The sequence below is a fragment of the Acomys minous genome (assembly GCF_964271855.1).
Source record: "Acomys minous genome assembly, chromosome: 12".
NCBI classification, from domain to species: domain Eukaryota; kingdom Metazoa; phylum Chordata; class Mammalia; order Rodentia; family Muridae; genus Acomys; species Acomys minous.
In genome coordinates, this window is record NC_140493.1 from 24,597,740 (window position 1) to 24,612,440 (window position 14,701).

General features: G+C 52.9%; 1 protein-coding gene across 3 annotated transcripts in view; it reads left to right on the top strand.

The window, feature by feature from the left end:
• MYH9 (myosin heavy chain 9) overlaps nt 1-14,701 on the top strand; it is an 83,195-nt gene that overhangs the window by 39,553 nt on the left and 28,941 nt on the right. For all 3 annotated transcript variants that reach the window (XM_084750684.1, XM_084750685.1, XM_084750683.1), the window contains 7 exons: nt 7,376-7,403; nt 8,145-8,238; nt 11,863-11,955; nt 12,435-12,498; nt 13,255-13,353; nt 13,586-13,729; nt 14,490-14,585. In XM_084750684.1, the coding sequence (XP_084606810.1) occupies nt 7,376-7,403; nt 8,145-8,238; nt 11,863-11,955; nt 12,435-12,498; nt 13,255-13,353; nt 13,586-13,729; nt 14,490-14,585 (618 nt within the window). The remainder of the gene's footprint in view (nt 1-7,375; nt 7,404-8,144; nt 8,239-11,862; nt 11,956-12,434; nt 12,499-13,254; nt 13,354-13,585; nt 13,730-14,489; nt 14,586-14,701) is intronic.

Consider the following 14,701-nt stretch of genomic DNA (forward strand, 5'->3'; position numbering starts at 1 on the left):
AAGAAGCTGTGCTTATTATTAACTCAGCCAGGCCTGATTCACTCTCAGGGATGCTGGCATTTTAATGAGCTCACAAGGTTTGTGGAGGAGGCAGCAGAGTTCCCTTTGCTTGCTGGCCTGCCCTTTGCACTCTGCCACCTTCTCCCCATCCCTTTGCTTCTCTGTGGAAGCTGCCCTGGAAGCCGGTGGTCACCGAATAGAAATGACAGCATTTCTCTTGGTAGTTGACTGACCTTGCTGGGTGAACACTGGCAGTGAGGTTTGTGTGCTCCCTTCCCATCCAGGCATGGTCCCCCGGCTCAGGAGGAAGTGATGGGCTCAGGTGTGTTAGTTGATGTGCCATCCAGTGGGACTGGGAATCTCTCTTTTTATGTGTTTTGAAGACAAAGTCTCTCTGTGTAGCTGTTCTGGACTCTTGAACTCACAGCAATCGACCTGCCTCTGCCGCCCTGAGCACTAGGATTAAAGGTAGTCTCTCTCTCTCTCTTTCTAATTTTCTACCATTATTTTACTTGTAAGCTTTGAAGTAAAGAACTTAGACTTCTAACCTTTTCAGTGTAAACACACTTATGTGCGTCTATGCACATGTGTGCGCACATACACACACACTGATGAAAGTAAAATAACTTAATAAGGAACGTGCTACTAATTTCTAGAAGCAATATCAATTTTTCTTTTCTAAACTATATTTGTATCTATTTCATCAAAGATTTCAAAATAATACAATGTACCTGCAGTAGCAAACAATGCTAATATATACTAAAATTGTCATATTTCTTTATCTTATTTAAAAATCTTAAAATACCATGGCAGAAACATTAACAACTGTCATGTTTAAAAATAAATGCTTCTGGTTCTGCTGTCTGGTCCCCAGAAGCCTTATAAGCTTTAGATTTGGTATAAAGGGAGTCTCTTGATTCCCTGAGCAAGGAGGTTGCCGTGTTTTCTGGCTAGTCCTTGCAGGAATTCTTTCTAGCATAGCGTGTACATGTAGACACACACACACACACTGCTGCATTGGTCAAATGGTTCCAGGTCTTCTTGAGGAAAAGCCCCTGGCTCATCAGAGGCCAGGAGAGTATTTTAGGTCTTGATGGCAGCATTGGAGCTGGGACAGCGGGAAGCCACAGATGATGACTCCCCTTAAGTAGGAATGTGCCTGCCAGGAGGCCTGAGCCCTGCCAGCCTCCTCACAAAGGCCCCCCTGTCTGCTGGGGAGGTGTGGAGCCAGCCCTGCGCCTGACCGTGGGCCTCAGAAGGCAGTGTGGCTTCCCTGAGGAGGGCTATACCCTGTGGCTGTGTGTCATGATCCTTGCCCAGGGCTAGCCTTGTGCCTCCTGTGTGCTGTGCACTGTAGGGCATCTACACATGCAGACCACAGGTCCTGTCCAGAGGACTTCTGATTCCATGACAGTTAGGGTCCCCATACAGAGGTGGTGCTCCCTGGAACATTGGAGGCTGCTGGGGTAGGCATGGGGGTTCGAATACCACTTAGTACTTTGTAGGCCACAGCCAAGGGTCTGCTGGCCTCTCAGCCTCAGTGGTAGGGAGAAGCTGTTCCTGGGAAGAATGGGGTTTGGACTGGATAGAGTAGGACTCTTGCTAATTGGCCGGGCTGAGGGAGCCTTTGTTTTTTTCCCTGCCTTAAACTTGATGCAACATGGCCAGGCTAAAGAGTTTAAGGAGTGGCTGTAGGCAGTGCAGGCCTGCGTGGCAGGTACCTGGGGAGGAGGCAGCAGGAGACTGAATACACAGCCTCCATGGGACCCTCCCACTGCCCAGGCCTGATGCTACCCTCCAGCCTGTCTACCGCTGGCAAATGAGTGGATGCTCCCTCCAGGGGCTTCTTGGTCTCAGAGCCACAGGCACAGAACTGACTGCAGGTATCTCCAGAGGGGCTTCAGCCCTGTAGCAGGAAGGCCTTGGGGTCTTCTAGGAGAGTGCCATTTGCTCCAGGCCTCTCTTTCTTCCCTGTTGCCGATGCGTCAGTAGAGGCACTGAGATGCACAGCCTCGCACCCACTTCTCCCGCTTAGCCCTGGAGCTAGCATGCTCTTCCAAGCTGCTCCAAGCTGCTTCCTGGATGGCAGATCTGCTCCTGGAGTGAGCTCCCTTCTTAGAATCCCACTGGTTTTATTGTTCTCAATCTAGGCTCTGCTCTCTAAAGAAGATCCTGTGATATCTAGGCCCTGCACACATAAAGTTCCTGCCATCTTGACCCGGGGCACTGGCTCAGGGTTGACGCCCAAGGACCCAAGATGTTTTTTGCATTCAGACAGTACAGCTTGGGGGTCATAGTCCGTCCACCTTCAGCTGGCCCGGAAATACAGTCCTGCCAAGGTCTAAGCTGGAAGGAGAGGTTGTGCAGCTGTGCCTCTGTGGCATGCCCTTCTTGGCAGCCTCTAGCATACCTCTTACTAGACTGGCAAGGTTGCTAGAGGCCCTGGCATCTTCAAGATCACCCCCACCCCCATGCCATGTGTCACTCTTCTCACTGATGCTCCTGGGCTTATCCGGGGCACAATGGAGTTGTTGTCTTTTGGGCATCAGCTCTCCCTGAGTCTTGCCTGGCTGTGCCCATCTGGCTCCTGTGTGTCCTACTTCTGTCTTGTTCTCCTTTGCTCCTTCTCCAAGAGCACAGCTCTGCAGAGCCATGCACTGTGGCTCCCTACCCTCTGTCTGGGACTCAGCAACCCCCACCCCCCAGCCCCTCCACTTCACATTTACTTTTCCCCAAAGGGACTGTTGGAAACGAGCAATGCCCGGCTGATAGCGGTGTTTCCCAGAGGTGTTTGCCATGGGTAATGAGCACTCACATGGTTTTGGATTTCCAGGCCACAAACCTGTTGGAGCTGCCTGTGCTAGGTGAGCTGCCAGCCTAGACCATTTTGTCTCGGCCTTGCTGGCAGAGGTGGAAAGCCCACTTGTTGTGCACCTGGGTTTCCCTGGTGCATCTGGTCAAAGGGAAGGCTTGTTTGGGGCCTCGATTACTTACTTTCAGCATAGTGCCAGTCAAGAGGCATCCCTGCAGCATTGTTCTAATCATCCAGGCCTGGCGGGGAGGGAGGGCGGGCTGCCTGACTCCTTCCTTTTGCTCCTGGGGTCCTGGCCTCTTGGACCAGGTCTTCCTGAGGATCACTGGCCATGAGACCAAGTCCGTGTGTCTCTAAGTGGGCCCTGCTGCTGAGTGAGTAGGTCCTGTGTGTCCAACGCCATGTTGTATGTTTGGGGCCCTGACAAGAGGCTTCCTTCTTAAAGAGCTGCCCGCTGCAGACTGCTAAAGACCTCTGTTCAGCTGTCTGCCAGCCTCTGCTAATAAGTAGGAAGTGGTACTTTGCACCCTCTTTTCTCAGCTTTCTGTCTGCTTCCCAAGTACTTGTCACCCAGGCCAGGGCTGGGCCTGCTGTGGAGATGGCATCACAGCCACCTCATCATGATCTCTCTGCACAGGGGCTGGACCCAGCCTGTTGGCGATTTCACTGGGACAAAGATCTGAGTTCTCCCCCTCAGCTCTGGACTGGAATCAAAGCCTCAGGTTCTTCAGGCCCTGTGGCCTTGGCTCCAGACTCTTGAAGGCCTTCCCAATTCTAGCTTTGAACTCGAACCCCTGCATCTTATATGCTTTGCAAAATCCTTTGTGCTGTGGCTTCCTGATGGTGTCTAGAGCAGTTTCAGTCTTTGCCCAGCGTGACCCAGTGCAGAAGTCACCTTGCCCACACGGTCTGCACACAGTAAGCCACCCTCAGGTCTGCTGTGTAATTTTCTTCAGAGCACATTTCAGGAGGGGTGTTTGTCACTGTCCTGTGTCAGGTAGACACGTTGCCTGCCTGCTCTAATGCCATCTACTTTGGCCTACCTTGACCATATCCGATTCTCAGCTCCAGAGAACCCAGTGGGCCTGGATTTGGGGGTCCCTCATGCAGGCACTCCCCCAGCTAGGGCCATATGACAGTTCCTCCTGGGAGGTACTCTCTGAGCCAGGCCATGAGTCAGTTCTAGCAGAGGCCTGGGCCCTTCCTCCAGTACTTCCTGTCTGGCTGATGTCACCACTGTGCTAGCATTCTCAGGCCTCATGCCTTTTATGGACAAGAATCAGCCATAGCTCCTTTCACAGAGGAAGTGAGCCATAGTGTGTGCATCTCTCTCTTCCCCCCACCCCCACCCCATCTGTGTAGGAATCTAAATGCCTGGGACGAAACACCTGCAGCCAGGCCTCACGCAGTCTTCTGAGCTGGCTAGAAACCTGTCTGCGCAGGGTGGCCACATCAGCTCTGTGACCTCACTCCGCGGACTCAGCCTTGGGGCTTCTGGGATTAAAGTCAAGTCAGGGGCAGGAAGAGCTTGACTGCTGAGTGTTTAACTCAGGAGAGCCTTTCTTGTGGTTCTGGAAGGCTCCACTGGGAGCCTGGAGTTGTAGTACGGGGGTAGTTAAGGACAGCATCCTGAGTGGGCCTCAAGCATTTATTTCTGCAGGTCTTCAGAGCAGGCCTTGGTCATTCCCAGAGGTCAAGGGCAGGACTGAAAGCTCTAGGGGCACAGCTAATGGCTTCCTCTCTAACTGCTCTCTACTAGCCACTGCCTCCTGCCTAGGGCTTTGTCAAGATTCTGACTAAGGACAGGCTGCGGCTGTTGAGAGTTCTAGAAGCCATGGCTGAAACCCAGAGCTCTGCCTCAACCCACATCCGCTGAGATGAGAGCCTGTGTGCTTCAGAGCCTGTATTTCTGAATAAGGCTATGCTGCTGGCTGTTAACTCCCCAGGTCCCAGGGCAGAACAAAGGAAAAAGGGCATTTCAGATAAACTGTTAGACCCCATAGGATCAAGAAAGGACTTGAGCCGAAACAAATAGCTTCATCTGCCTGCGAGTGTCCTCAGCCACTGGGATGACAGTGTGAGGCAAGGCTGCTGCATGAGTGCCAAGGAGGGCCCCTGCTCCCTGCCCGAACCATACACACCAGCAGGCGGCAGGATGAACTGGCTCAGGGCCACCACCTGCTGAGACTTTGTACCATTATCTGTAAGGGATGTCCTGAGTTCAGGAGCAAATCTTAAACACACTGCTATGAAAAGAGACAAAGTGGCAGTCACACCTGCCTTAGCTGCCTGGTGAGGCCTGCCTTTGGCTTCCAGGACGTCAGGTGGCAGGCCGAACCATCCAGCAAGTGTAAGGGTCTTGAGGAGTTAAGAGGCTGTGTGTGAGTCCCTCTAAGTAGGTGGCTCTGCCATGCTAAGTGATGGGGCCCTTACCTGAGGGTGGGAGGAGGCCTCTTGGTGGGCATTGGGTCTTCTTTGTGAAAGCAGTGGCTCATCAGTCTGACGAATCAGGTTGGGGGTTCCTCTGAACTAGTGTTTGCTGGTGGAAGTGCTCTCTCTCTGCATGTGGAGAGGACAGGTCAAGGGGGGAAGAGCTGGGGGGAGTGGGTAGGCAGATATTTCATGGTGCGTCTGGCGCTGAAGTGTAAGCTTTTGGAGTGTGTGTAGGCCTCTGTGTATGTGTGTGTACAGATGTACATATGTATGCTGTGGATCTATTTATATACAAGCGTCTGTATGTTCTGCTCTGTGCACTCATGTTTCTGCTCACATGTCTGTGCACACATTCTTGTGTACCAGGGCACACACGTGTATGCAAGTGTGCTTCTATGTGCATTTAGGGCTGAGCACAGCTGCCTGCACATCTCTACTTCTGTGCATGTGTGTCTATGTGTGCATGTGTGTTGGCCACCCTGATCCTTGGTCAGTAGTGAAGTCTCTGACTCCTCCTCACACAGTTAATGGAATTTCAGTCATCCACGAACTGGGCCTGGAGAGCCCTGGGAAACAGTTCCTTCTGGAAGGAATGGAGAATGTTTCCTTTTATGGTAGCACCAGGCCCTTTCCTTGCCTTGCCAGCACACACAGGTACATTCTTGCCTGCTCTGGAGCAGTGACTAAACATGCCCGCCCGCAGCCACAGCTGGGGCCGACCACAGGGAGCTGCTGGGGAAGGGCAGGGCCTGGGATGACAGAAATGCTTGCTCCAGCCTCATGGGCCACACTGCTGTTGGGCAAGAAGGGGTGGAAACGGCCCTCCTCCAGCCTGTCTGCAGCCATCTCCTGCTCCCCCCCTCCCCCCCAATCTTACTGAGGCTCTGCTCTGCTCCGCTCCATCTCGGTCCTTGCCTGGCATCCTTGATGAATGCATGTTTTGGGAAACAAGGCAAGAGGGAGAAAGGTTGAATGCCCCCTTCTTGGCTCCTCCCTGAGTGGTTCTCAGTGAGGTGGGGTGGAGCTAGAAAGCTCACCTACAGGAGGGCAGGTGATCTGCCTGGTCAGTCTGGCGTTGGATGGCTAATTCCTTGTCCCGAGGCCATGCACACAGAAAGCTATGAGTCATTCTCTCAGCAGCTTGTCACATGGGGCCATCAGCCACAGTGAGAGCCAGGCGGGCCCCCTGATTGGTTCTGCATTTCCCCCTCTGCCATTGGCACTCCATCGCGGAGATGAGGGGGCCCTTCAGGAGTTGACTGTTCCCACAGGGTCAGCACTAGTTCTGTTTTATGTGTTATATTTATCAAAATAATCAGGAAGCGGGATGAGTAGCCAGTGTTCCTTGTGCTGTGGCGCTTACTCCACAGTCGGGCATCTCACTGCAGTTCTGTTGTTGCCAGTAGCCTGGTGCTGTTCTGTAGGGCGTGAGGTTGGCAGATTGTCCTCGAGTGTGAGCATCTAGCTTAGCTTTCAGAGTGCCCACACGCGAAGGAGAACGTCCCATCCCTCCTCGCTGAATGGCTCGGGAGGCTCGAATGGCTGTTGGAGGTTCCTTGTGGAGAGAGCAGGCTGTCCCAGACACATGGCAGAAGCTGTCATTCCTCCCTAGCGGCCTCTATCCTGTCATCAATGTGTGCCTTACATGACTAGGCATCATGCAGTGTTCATGTGTGTCCTTCATGCGTGTGCTACCTCACAACTTGGAGGAGTGCACGGGGTTCAGTGAAAGCTGTTCATTGTCCTTGGTCCTAAACTCAGGGAGGCAGTGTCCCATTCCAGGACCATCCCATTGCAAGCTATATCTTGTTACTGAGCCTGCTCTGATTTCTGGCCCCTTAAACAGTAGTCCTTGCTTAAATATGGGCAGTGTTGGGAGTTTCTGCCATTGCATTTTTTTATGATATTAATGGGATGGAGTGGGCAGCATGGGTGTGCAGCCAGAGCTAGGAGCAGGCAGCTTCCCAGCACTCTGCCACTGCAGATGCCCCAGCCCAGGTTGGAGGCCTGGAAGGGCCCTTCAGAGAAGCATTTAAGTCTATGTTCCTTATCTTGGCAACTCTTCATGGAAGTGGGAAGAGAGAGTTTCTTCTTCCCATCCAAGGTAACCTAATGTCCTCTTTGTTGCAGACCGGGAAGACCAGTCCATTCTGTGCACGTAAGTGTTTTCTGAGTGGGTGTGGGGGGGTGGGGAGGGGGCTTGTTTACTGCTCTGATGCTTTTATTTTTGGTGCTGGGGATTGAACTTGTCCCTTATTCTTGGGGAAAGAATATTGTTATCCTGTTGAAGCAGGTTGGTAGGTTCGTTCCCAGTTTAGACCCCTCCCCCTGCCCGGAGACAGGACCTAGGGCCATGTGTCCTCTGCTCAGAGCTCCCAGGGAGCTTTTGTCAGCCCTCCTCAAGTGTGGGTGGGTGGGTGACAGTAGAGGACCACCATAGACTTGAGTAAGAGCCACCAACTGGCTTTTCCAGAACTCCTAGCATGCCTTCTGGCTCTGAATGGTGGCCTTTCTTATCTGATTTGGTCTGATACTGGCCACTTACCGTCTCAATAAGGAGGTGGAACAGAAACTGCCTCCCAGGGATATTTCAGGGGAACACATAGAAGTGCCTTTGGCTCTCAGGTCAACAGCTGCCTCCCCTTATGTCTAAAACATTTGGCTCTGAAGGCTGCCAAGTGACCAGGGTAGGCAGGCAGTGGTTATGAATCAACTTTTGTCTGGCCTCTGGTGGCCACGGGAAACAGACTGAGAGAAGATTCCAAAGCTTCACATTTGGCTTGCTGTTGCTTTCTCTTTGTGTTGGTTCGATCATGGGTACCCCACAGAAGGGCAGAGTGGGGTGGAGGCTGAGGACGTAGCCACCTCTTACTGAGGACTCCCTCAACTCTGTTGGCAGGGGTGAATCTGGAGCAGGCAAGACAGAGAACACCAAGAAAGTCATCCAGTACCTGGCGCATGTGGCCTCCTCACACAAGAGCAAGAAGGACCAGGTGAGTGCCTTGCGCCCTGTGGGGTTTGGCAGAGGGTAGTAAGGGGTGAGGGGTGCCCAGCTTTAAATGAGGATGCTCTTGGGACTGAAGCAGAGGCCCACCCTGCTTTCCTAGGCAGCACTTAGTGGTCTTGGGAGTGGTCGGGCAGTAGCAGATCCACTTCATTCTTGGCCTCTGAACTCTCCAAGTTACTATGAAAACTGGAAGCACCCCAGGCTTTATTTAGCAGAATGCTTGGCATGGCAGCTAATTGCTGCATGCACTCCATCTCGGATGCTGGAAGAGACAGCCCGAGACACGGCTCTCAAGCTGATGGGGCCCAGAAGGACTCGGGGTGACCTGCCTCTGAGTCCCATATCCTTGTTCCATTGTGTGAATAAATGCCTCTGGGTGGACAGTCCCCCCCCTCACGGAGAAAGGACAGTTGGAAAGTCATCTTACTTCCTTTTTTCCCTCCTCCCTTGGTGGATTTTGGTGGAACTCAGCAGTGCCCTGGCTAGGTGAGATGCACGTTTTACTGCACGTTCTGCACCGGGAATGCGTGTTCTGCCATCGTGTGCCCTTGGATTCTGTACATTCTTCTGAGCAGCTTTTCACTCCACACATTGTCACTTTCTGCAGCTAGAACTTTTCTTAGAGGCTCGGCTCACTGATTGTCTCGGGCGGAGGGCTGGGTGTGACGCACTTGGCAGTTCCTGACTGGGTTCGGCCTCATCACATGGCTTTTCTCAGAGCTCCAGACCTGCCTGAGTTCCAGTTGGGCCCTGTGCAGTCCTGATCTCGGCACGGTGAGATGTGCACCTGCCTTCCCAGAGTGCTACCTGCTTGGTGGTACACACTAGTCACAAATGGTTGGACTCTCATCTCCTGGCACAAGCTGGGAGAGATACTGGGAGGTCCCAGAGTGGAATTTCCTGGGGGAAAGGATTGGTTAGTGTTGAGCATGGCTGAGGAGTGGTTCCCCCTCCCCCCCCATACTTAGGCTTCCCTGAATCACCCAGTGTGTTGGTGATGGCACCCCAAAGTCATCGGGGTGCTTTATGGCCCTCACTGCCTTCACCACACTGGTGTCCCATGCACTGTGCTCACTAGTAAGTTGGGGTGTGTCTGCATGCATAAGGGGTGCAGCCGCACGCATCCGTGTCCCGCCTTCTGGAACCAGACCAGGAATAACTCTCCACAGCCAAGCTTCTCGAGACTTTCTGAAACTTTTTCCATGGGGTGTCAGGAGTTATATTTAGAACCTAATAAAGTTTATTTTTCTTTTTCCACCCCCCCCCACCTCCCACTTTCCATTCTTTGAGACTTATTTTAAAAACCAGGGCCATGAGGTTAGGAGGTCTCTGGCTGTGTGGGTTTTTTTTTTTTTGTCTCTGAATTTGGAGTAAAAATCTATATCCCAGCTATTTATTGAATGCTTGGTATGTGACTGGTTTTTAGGAGGTCACAGTGGAGTCTCTGTCCTGGAGGACAGGAGACAGGACCCCAGCTGGAGAGCAGTAAAATGGCCCCATGTGATGCATGTCTAGGTCCCAACTTTAGAGGGAAGGCAGGCCTCAGACATACAAATAACTAGGGTCTTAGGGGGATAGTAGGAGGAAAGCTATGAAGACACAAAATCTGGTGGGCCTGGCTCCTTCTCCGGCTAGAGTGATTGCCTGGCTGCCTCTGCCATTCAGTCACAGCCAAGGCCGTTGACCAGTGTAATTGTTTACCATGCCTGAAGCTGTACAGTGATTCTCCACACTTGGCAGGCTAGCTTTACAATGCTAAGAGAGCTCTCTTACCTGCGGTGATTGACTCAAGCCTTCCCCGGCAAGCCCACCAGACAGGACATGTGGCCTTGGCCTTGGGTTTTCAGAACTGAGCTTTCTTAAGAGGACAGCCAGGGTGGACATCTGAAGTCTGAGCAGCGACCCTGTCCCTCTCAGTTGTTTTTAATGTACTAGTTGGAGCCTCCTGGCTGAAATGCCACCGAGGAAGAGCTTTTCAGAAACTGCACTAGCAATCCAAACTTAGGATCATACATTGTACATTTTATATTGTGTATGAAGTCTCTGTGCCCAGTTAGGTATCCTGAAAGCATGCCATCACCACTGGCAGCAGGGCTCTGTAACGGCTCCCACTTGGCCCAGTGAACTCATTTTCCACAGCAGCTATGTGTGGGTTCAGATAGCTGCCTGAGTTCTACATCTAAGTCAGGCAGGTGGAGACTGTCTGAGGGAACAGGAGTGGCCCAGCCATCCTGGCAGCCTGGCCTCTGCTTTGCTAGGTCTGTCACAGGGCAGGGAGCAGCTCCTGTCCAAGTCTGGCTCTGTAGGTTGCCTGTGGGCTGATCCCCAGGCCAGCACCAGGCTTATGGGAGGAGCCTGTGGCTTGGTGACTATTGGTGCCAAGTGCACATGTGGAGCCATCTCTGAGGGCATGGCTGCCCTTACCCTTTGGCCTGACCTCACTGACCCACCTCTTGGGAGCAAGGCAGAGTGATTCCTCCAGTTACCTGACTGGGCCATGGAAGCTTCTGCAGAAGGAAGGCAGAGCCCTGGCTCAGGTAGCAGGAGAGAGAGGCTTAACCTGACTCACTTCTGGGCTCTGGTGGACTCCAGAACCTTGCAGGTGCCTGTGGCAGGCGTGCTAGAAGGGCAGGCGGTATGGCCGACTCTCCTGGGAGAGCTGCTGCCACTGCTGTCATTCATCCCTCCCCGGTGGCTGCTGTCTCCATAAAGTCCTGGCCACTCTCTAGCCGCTGAGAAACATCAGCCCTGCTTGATGGAAGTGAAGCGCTCTCCCCTCTACAGCTTTAACAGTTGAAGGGACAGAGCCCTACGTCCCCAGCCAGTCTCAGTTGTTGGCCCCTGCTTGCGGAACTGATTTGGCCTGGCATTGCAGATTCCTCCATGAAGGACAGTGGCAGGGGCAGGGGATGTCAAAGTGACCAGCGATGGTTAGGGAGAAGTCTTGAGTTTGCCTGTCAGCCTTGCTGAGTCGTGGCTGGATGATCTTGAGCAGATGGTCCTTCCTTCCCCAACCTCAGCTCCTGAGTCAGTGAAACAGGGCAGCTCTCTGCCTGACTAAACCCCATAGGTCCAGGCATGAGATGCACGAGGGCGTCTTCTGGTGCCCAGCAAACACCAGGATTCTACAGATAGGATCTGTGAAAATGATTGATAACTATCTGGGACTTTAAAGTCTGTCTCACTGATCCCGCGTGTAGATGTCAGGGAAGGTTTGGAGGCAGGAGATGCTAGGGATAGTACAGCCGACTGCACTCTGCATGGAATCATCTGTGCCTTCTGTGGACCTGACACCTTCCCTTGTATGTGAAGGGAAAATGTGGGGATTAGATACAAGGAGGGGGCACAAGGCCGGTGGTCACAGGGCGAGACTGTCCTGAGATAGGCTGTGGCTTAATCTCCCCACTCTCAACACTAATAGGGTCAGTTCCCAGAGCTGATAGCTTCCTGATTTCCTCTCAGGTCAGTTTCTGATCATCCTGTTGCAAAGGTCCAGCAGGAAGGAGGCCAGAGTGGCGGCTACCAGGCCCTGCAGGCCTCTGCTCCTGGCATGCTGGCCTTCGCAGCCCACGCTGCTGCCTGGCCTTCATGAGACTCTGGGTTCCTACAGGGGGAGCTGGAGCGGCAGCTGCTGCAGGCCAACCCTATCCTGGAGGCCTTTGGAAATGCCAAGACGGTGAAGAATGACAACTCCTCACGATTTGTGAGTACTGCCCGCGCTGCCTGGGTTCCTGGGGGACAAGGCGCTATGTAGATGTTTTGGCACCATGACTTCCCACCTGCTGCTTTCACCCTAAACAAGGATTTGAGTCTGTCATTTCCTCCTCCTGTTGGTGTACAAGTTCCTGTCAGCATGGCCTGCCCCCTCCCCCTCTTAATATAATGGCCACAACTTCCTTCACAGAAGACTGGGAAAAGCCAGTGAGGAAGTGGGGTGTTGTCTGTTGGTTCCCAGGGTCAGGTCACGTGGGAAGGAGCACTGCCCATAACAGGCCTCTCCTCTCTGCCTTCCCTCGTGCAAGGAACCCACCCCAACCTGGACACGTTGATTAGCCTAGTGCCTCTAAGTGCTGTGTGTTGGCTCAGGTTGTGGCCTTCCTCAGCCTTCTGCGAACAGGAGCAGGGCTGGGTGGGGCCCCTTGTTCCTTCTCTGAGATTTGTCTCCTGTCTTTGTCTCCTCAGGGTAAATTCATTCGTATCAACTTTGATGTCAATGGCTACATCGTCGGTGCTAACATTGAGACTTGTATCCTTGTGGCTGACTGACTAAGAGAAGGCACTGGGCGGGCAGTGGCCCTCACAGAGCACACAGCCTGCCCTCCTGGGGGTTATTGTGTTGCTACTTGTGTGACATTGGGACAACATCAAGAAAATCTGACTCAGGAGGAGCTGACTGGATACGTGACACAGGGCTCAGAGGACAGGTTCCTCCTGGCTTAGGAGAGAACTACTGAAAATCACTGTGGGGTCCTAGGGTGGTAGTCACGTGGTGACTGTTGTTTTGTGTCTCCCTTGCACCATCCTATGGCCTTTGTGAATGCTTCAGTCTGATGTAACTCATCAGCCGGGTCTCCTCAGGCAGACATGGCTCCCTCAGGGTGTGAGCTGCAATGTTAGTCTGGCAGGCTGTCTGAAGGCTGGAGGCAAGGTAGTTGGCCCTGCTCTGCTTTGCTGTTTTTACCCTTCCTTCCTGGTGACAGCCAGTTCTTGATGGAGACAGAAGCAAGGTGACCCTTATTTCCTCCAGGGTGTGTTGCTCTTTTCTTTCTTCCTTTCTTCCTCTCTCTCTCTCTCTCTCTCTCTCTCTCTCTCTCTGTGTCTCTGTCTTTCTTTTTTACTTTATTTATTTTTGTTTTTCGAGACAGAGTCTCTCTGTGTTAGCCCTGGCTGTCCTGGACTCATTTTGTAGACCAGGCTGGCCTTGAACTCACAGCGATCCGCCTGCCCCTGCCTCCTGAGTGCTGGGATTAAAGGTGTGTGTTGTTCTTTAACATACTTGAAGATCTTTTGGAGAAATCTCGCGCCATCCGCCAGGCCAAGGAGGAGCGAACCTTCCACATCTTCTACTACCTGTTGTCTGGGGCCGGGGAGCACCTCAAGAGTGAGTTAGGGTCCCACTGCGGGGAGGGAGGGGAAGAAGCTTCTGTCTTGAGGCATGTGTTGTAGGCAGAGTTGTAGTCTCAGAGTTTTGATGTTCTGCATTGTGTAAAGGCTGGCGGCACGTGCTGCGCCAGCAGAGTGGTCCAGGCGGATCACATCTTGGAGTCACAGCATTGCCCGCAGCATGTGCACCTCACACCTCACTAACCCATGCCTTCTTCCTCATCTCACAGCTGACCTCCTGTTGGAGCCATACAACAAATACCGCTTCCTGTCCAACGGACATGTCACCATCCCTGGGCAGCAGGACAAAGACATGTTTCAGGAGACAATGGAGGCCATGAGGATTATGGGCATCCCAGAGGATGAGCAGATGGGTAAGGGCAGGGACTCCTGTGCCAGAGGTGGTGAGAGGTGTCCTGTCACTGGGGCCTTGAGGCAGATGAGGGGCCCTTGGAGAACTTCCTGTTAGCTTTGGTCCTAGGGATCTCTGTGTAGTGGAAGGCAGTCTTTAAGGAGTAGGCTTCAGGGTTTGCTCCATGAGACACCACAGGCATTTGTATAGGCAAACAAAGGAAACGGACTCCATGAAGGGTGGAAGAGGCTTGTGGGCTAGAACATCTGATCAACTGCAGACAATCTTTAAACAAACACTGTCCCAGTAAAACACTATTCATATAAGCAGACATTGGGCCTTGGGCCAGAAACATGTCCTTACTGTAGCCACCACCTTGGACCAGGTGGTGGCTGCGGCAGTGCATGCCAGCACTTGGGAGGCAGAAGCAGGTGGTCTCTGTGAGTTTGAGGCCAGTCTGGTCTACAAAGCGAGTCCAAGACAACCAGAGAAACCCTGTCCTGAAAACCAAGAGGGGCGGGGAGGGTGGTGGGTCAAACATATTATCAAAGCTTGTGTCTGAATAGTGCTGTCAGCTGAGATCTGGTGGAGACAGGCCATCCTTAGTGGTAGTGAGCCCCCAAGGCAGTAACCTCCACACCAGGAGATGAGACCTTGTATTCCAGTGTCCCAGGAAGCGCAGTATGCATGCTTAGGCACGGATCCCTTGAGGATGGCTACCCTTAGTTGGCTGAGGCTTTCTCCAACCTCTGTCCACTCCGACTTGTATTTCCCAAACAAAGGCTTGCTGCGGGTCATCTCAGGAGTCCTTCAGCTTGGCAACATTGTCTTCAAGAAGGAACGGAACACTGACCAGGCGTCCATGCCAGACAACACAGGTAACACGAGCTCCCGTCTGGATTCTGGTCATGCTTAGGAGAGAGCCAGCCAAGATTCCAACCCCTCCTCTTTTAACGTTGTCTGTGTCTGTGGGTGTGCAATCCCCTGGGGTTTG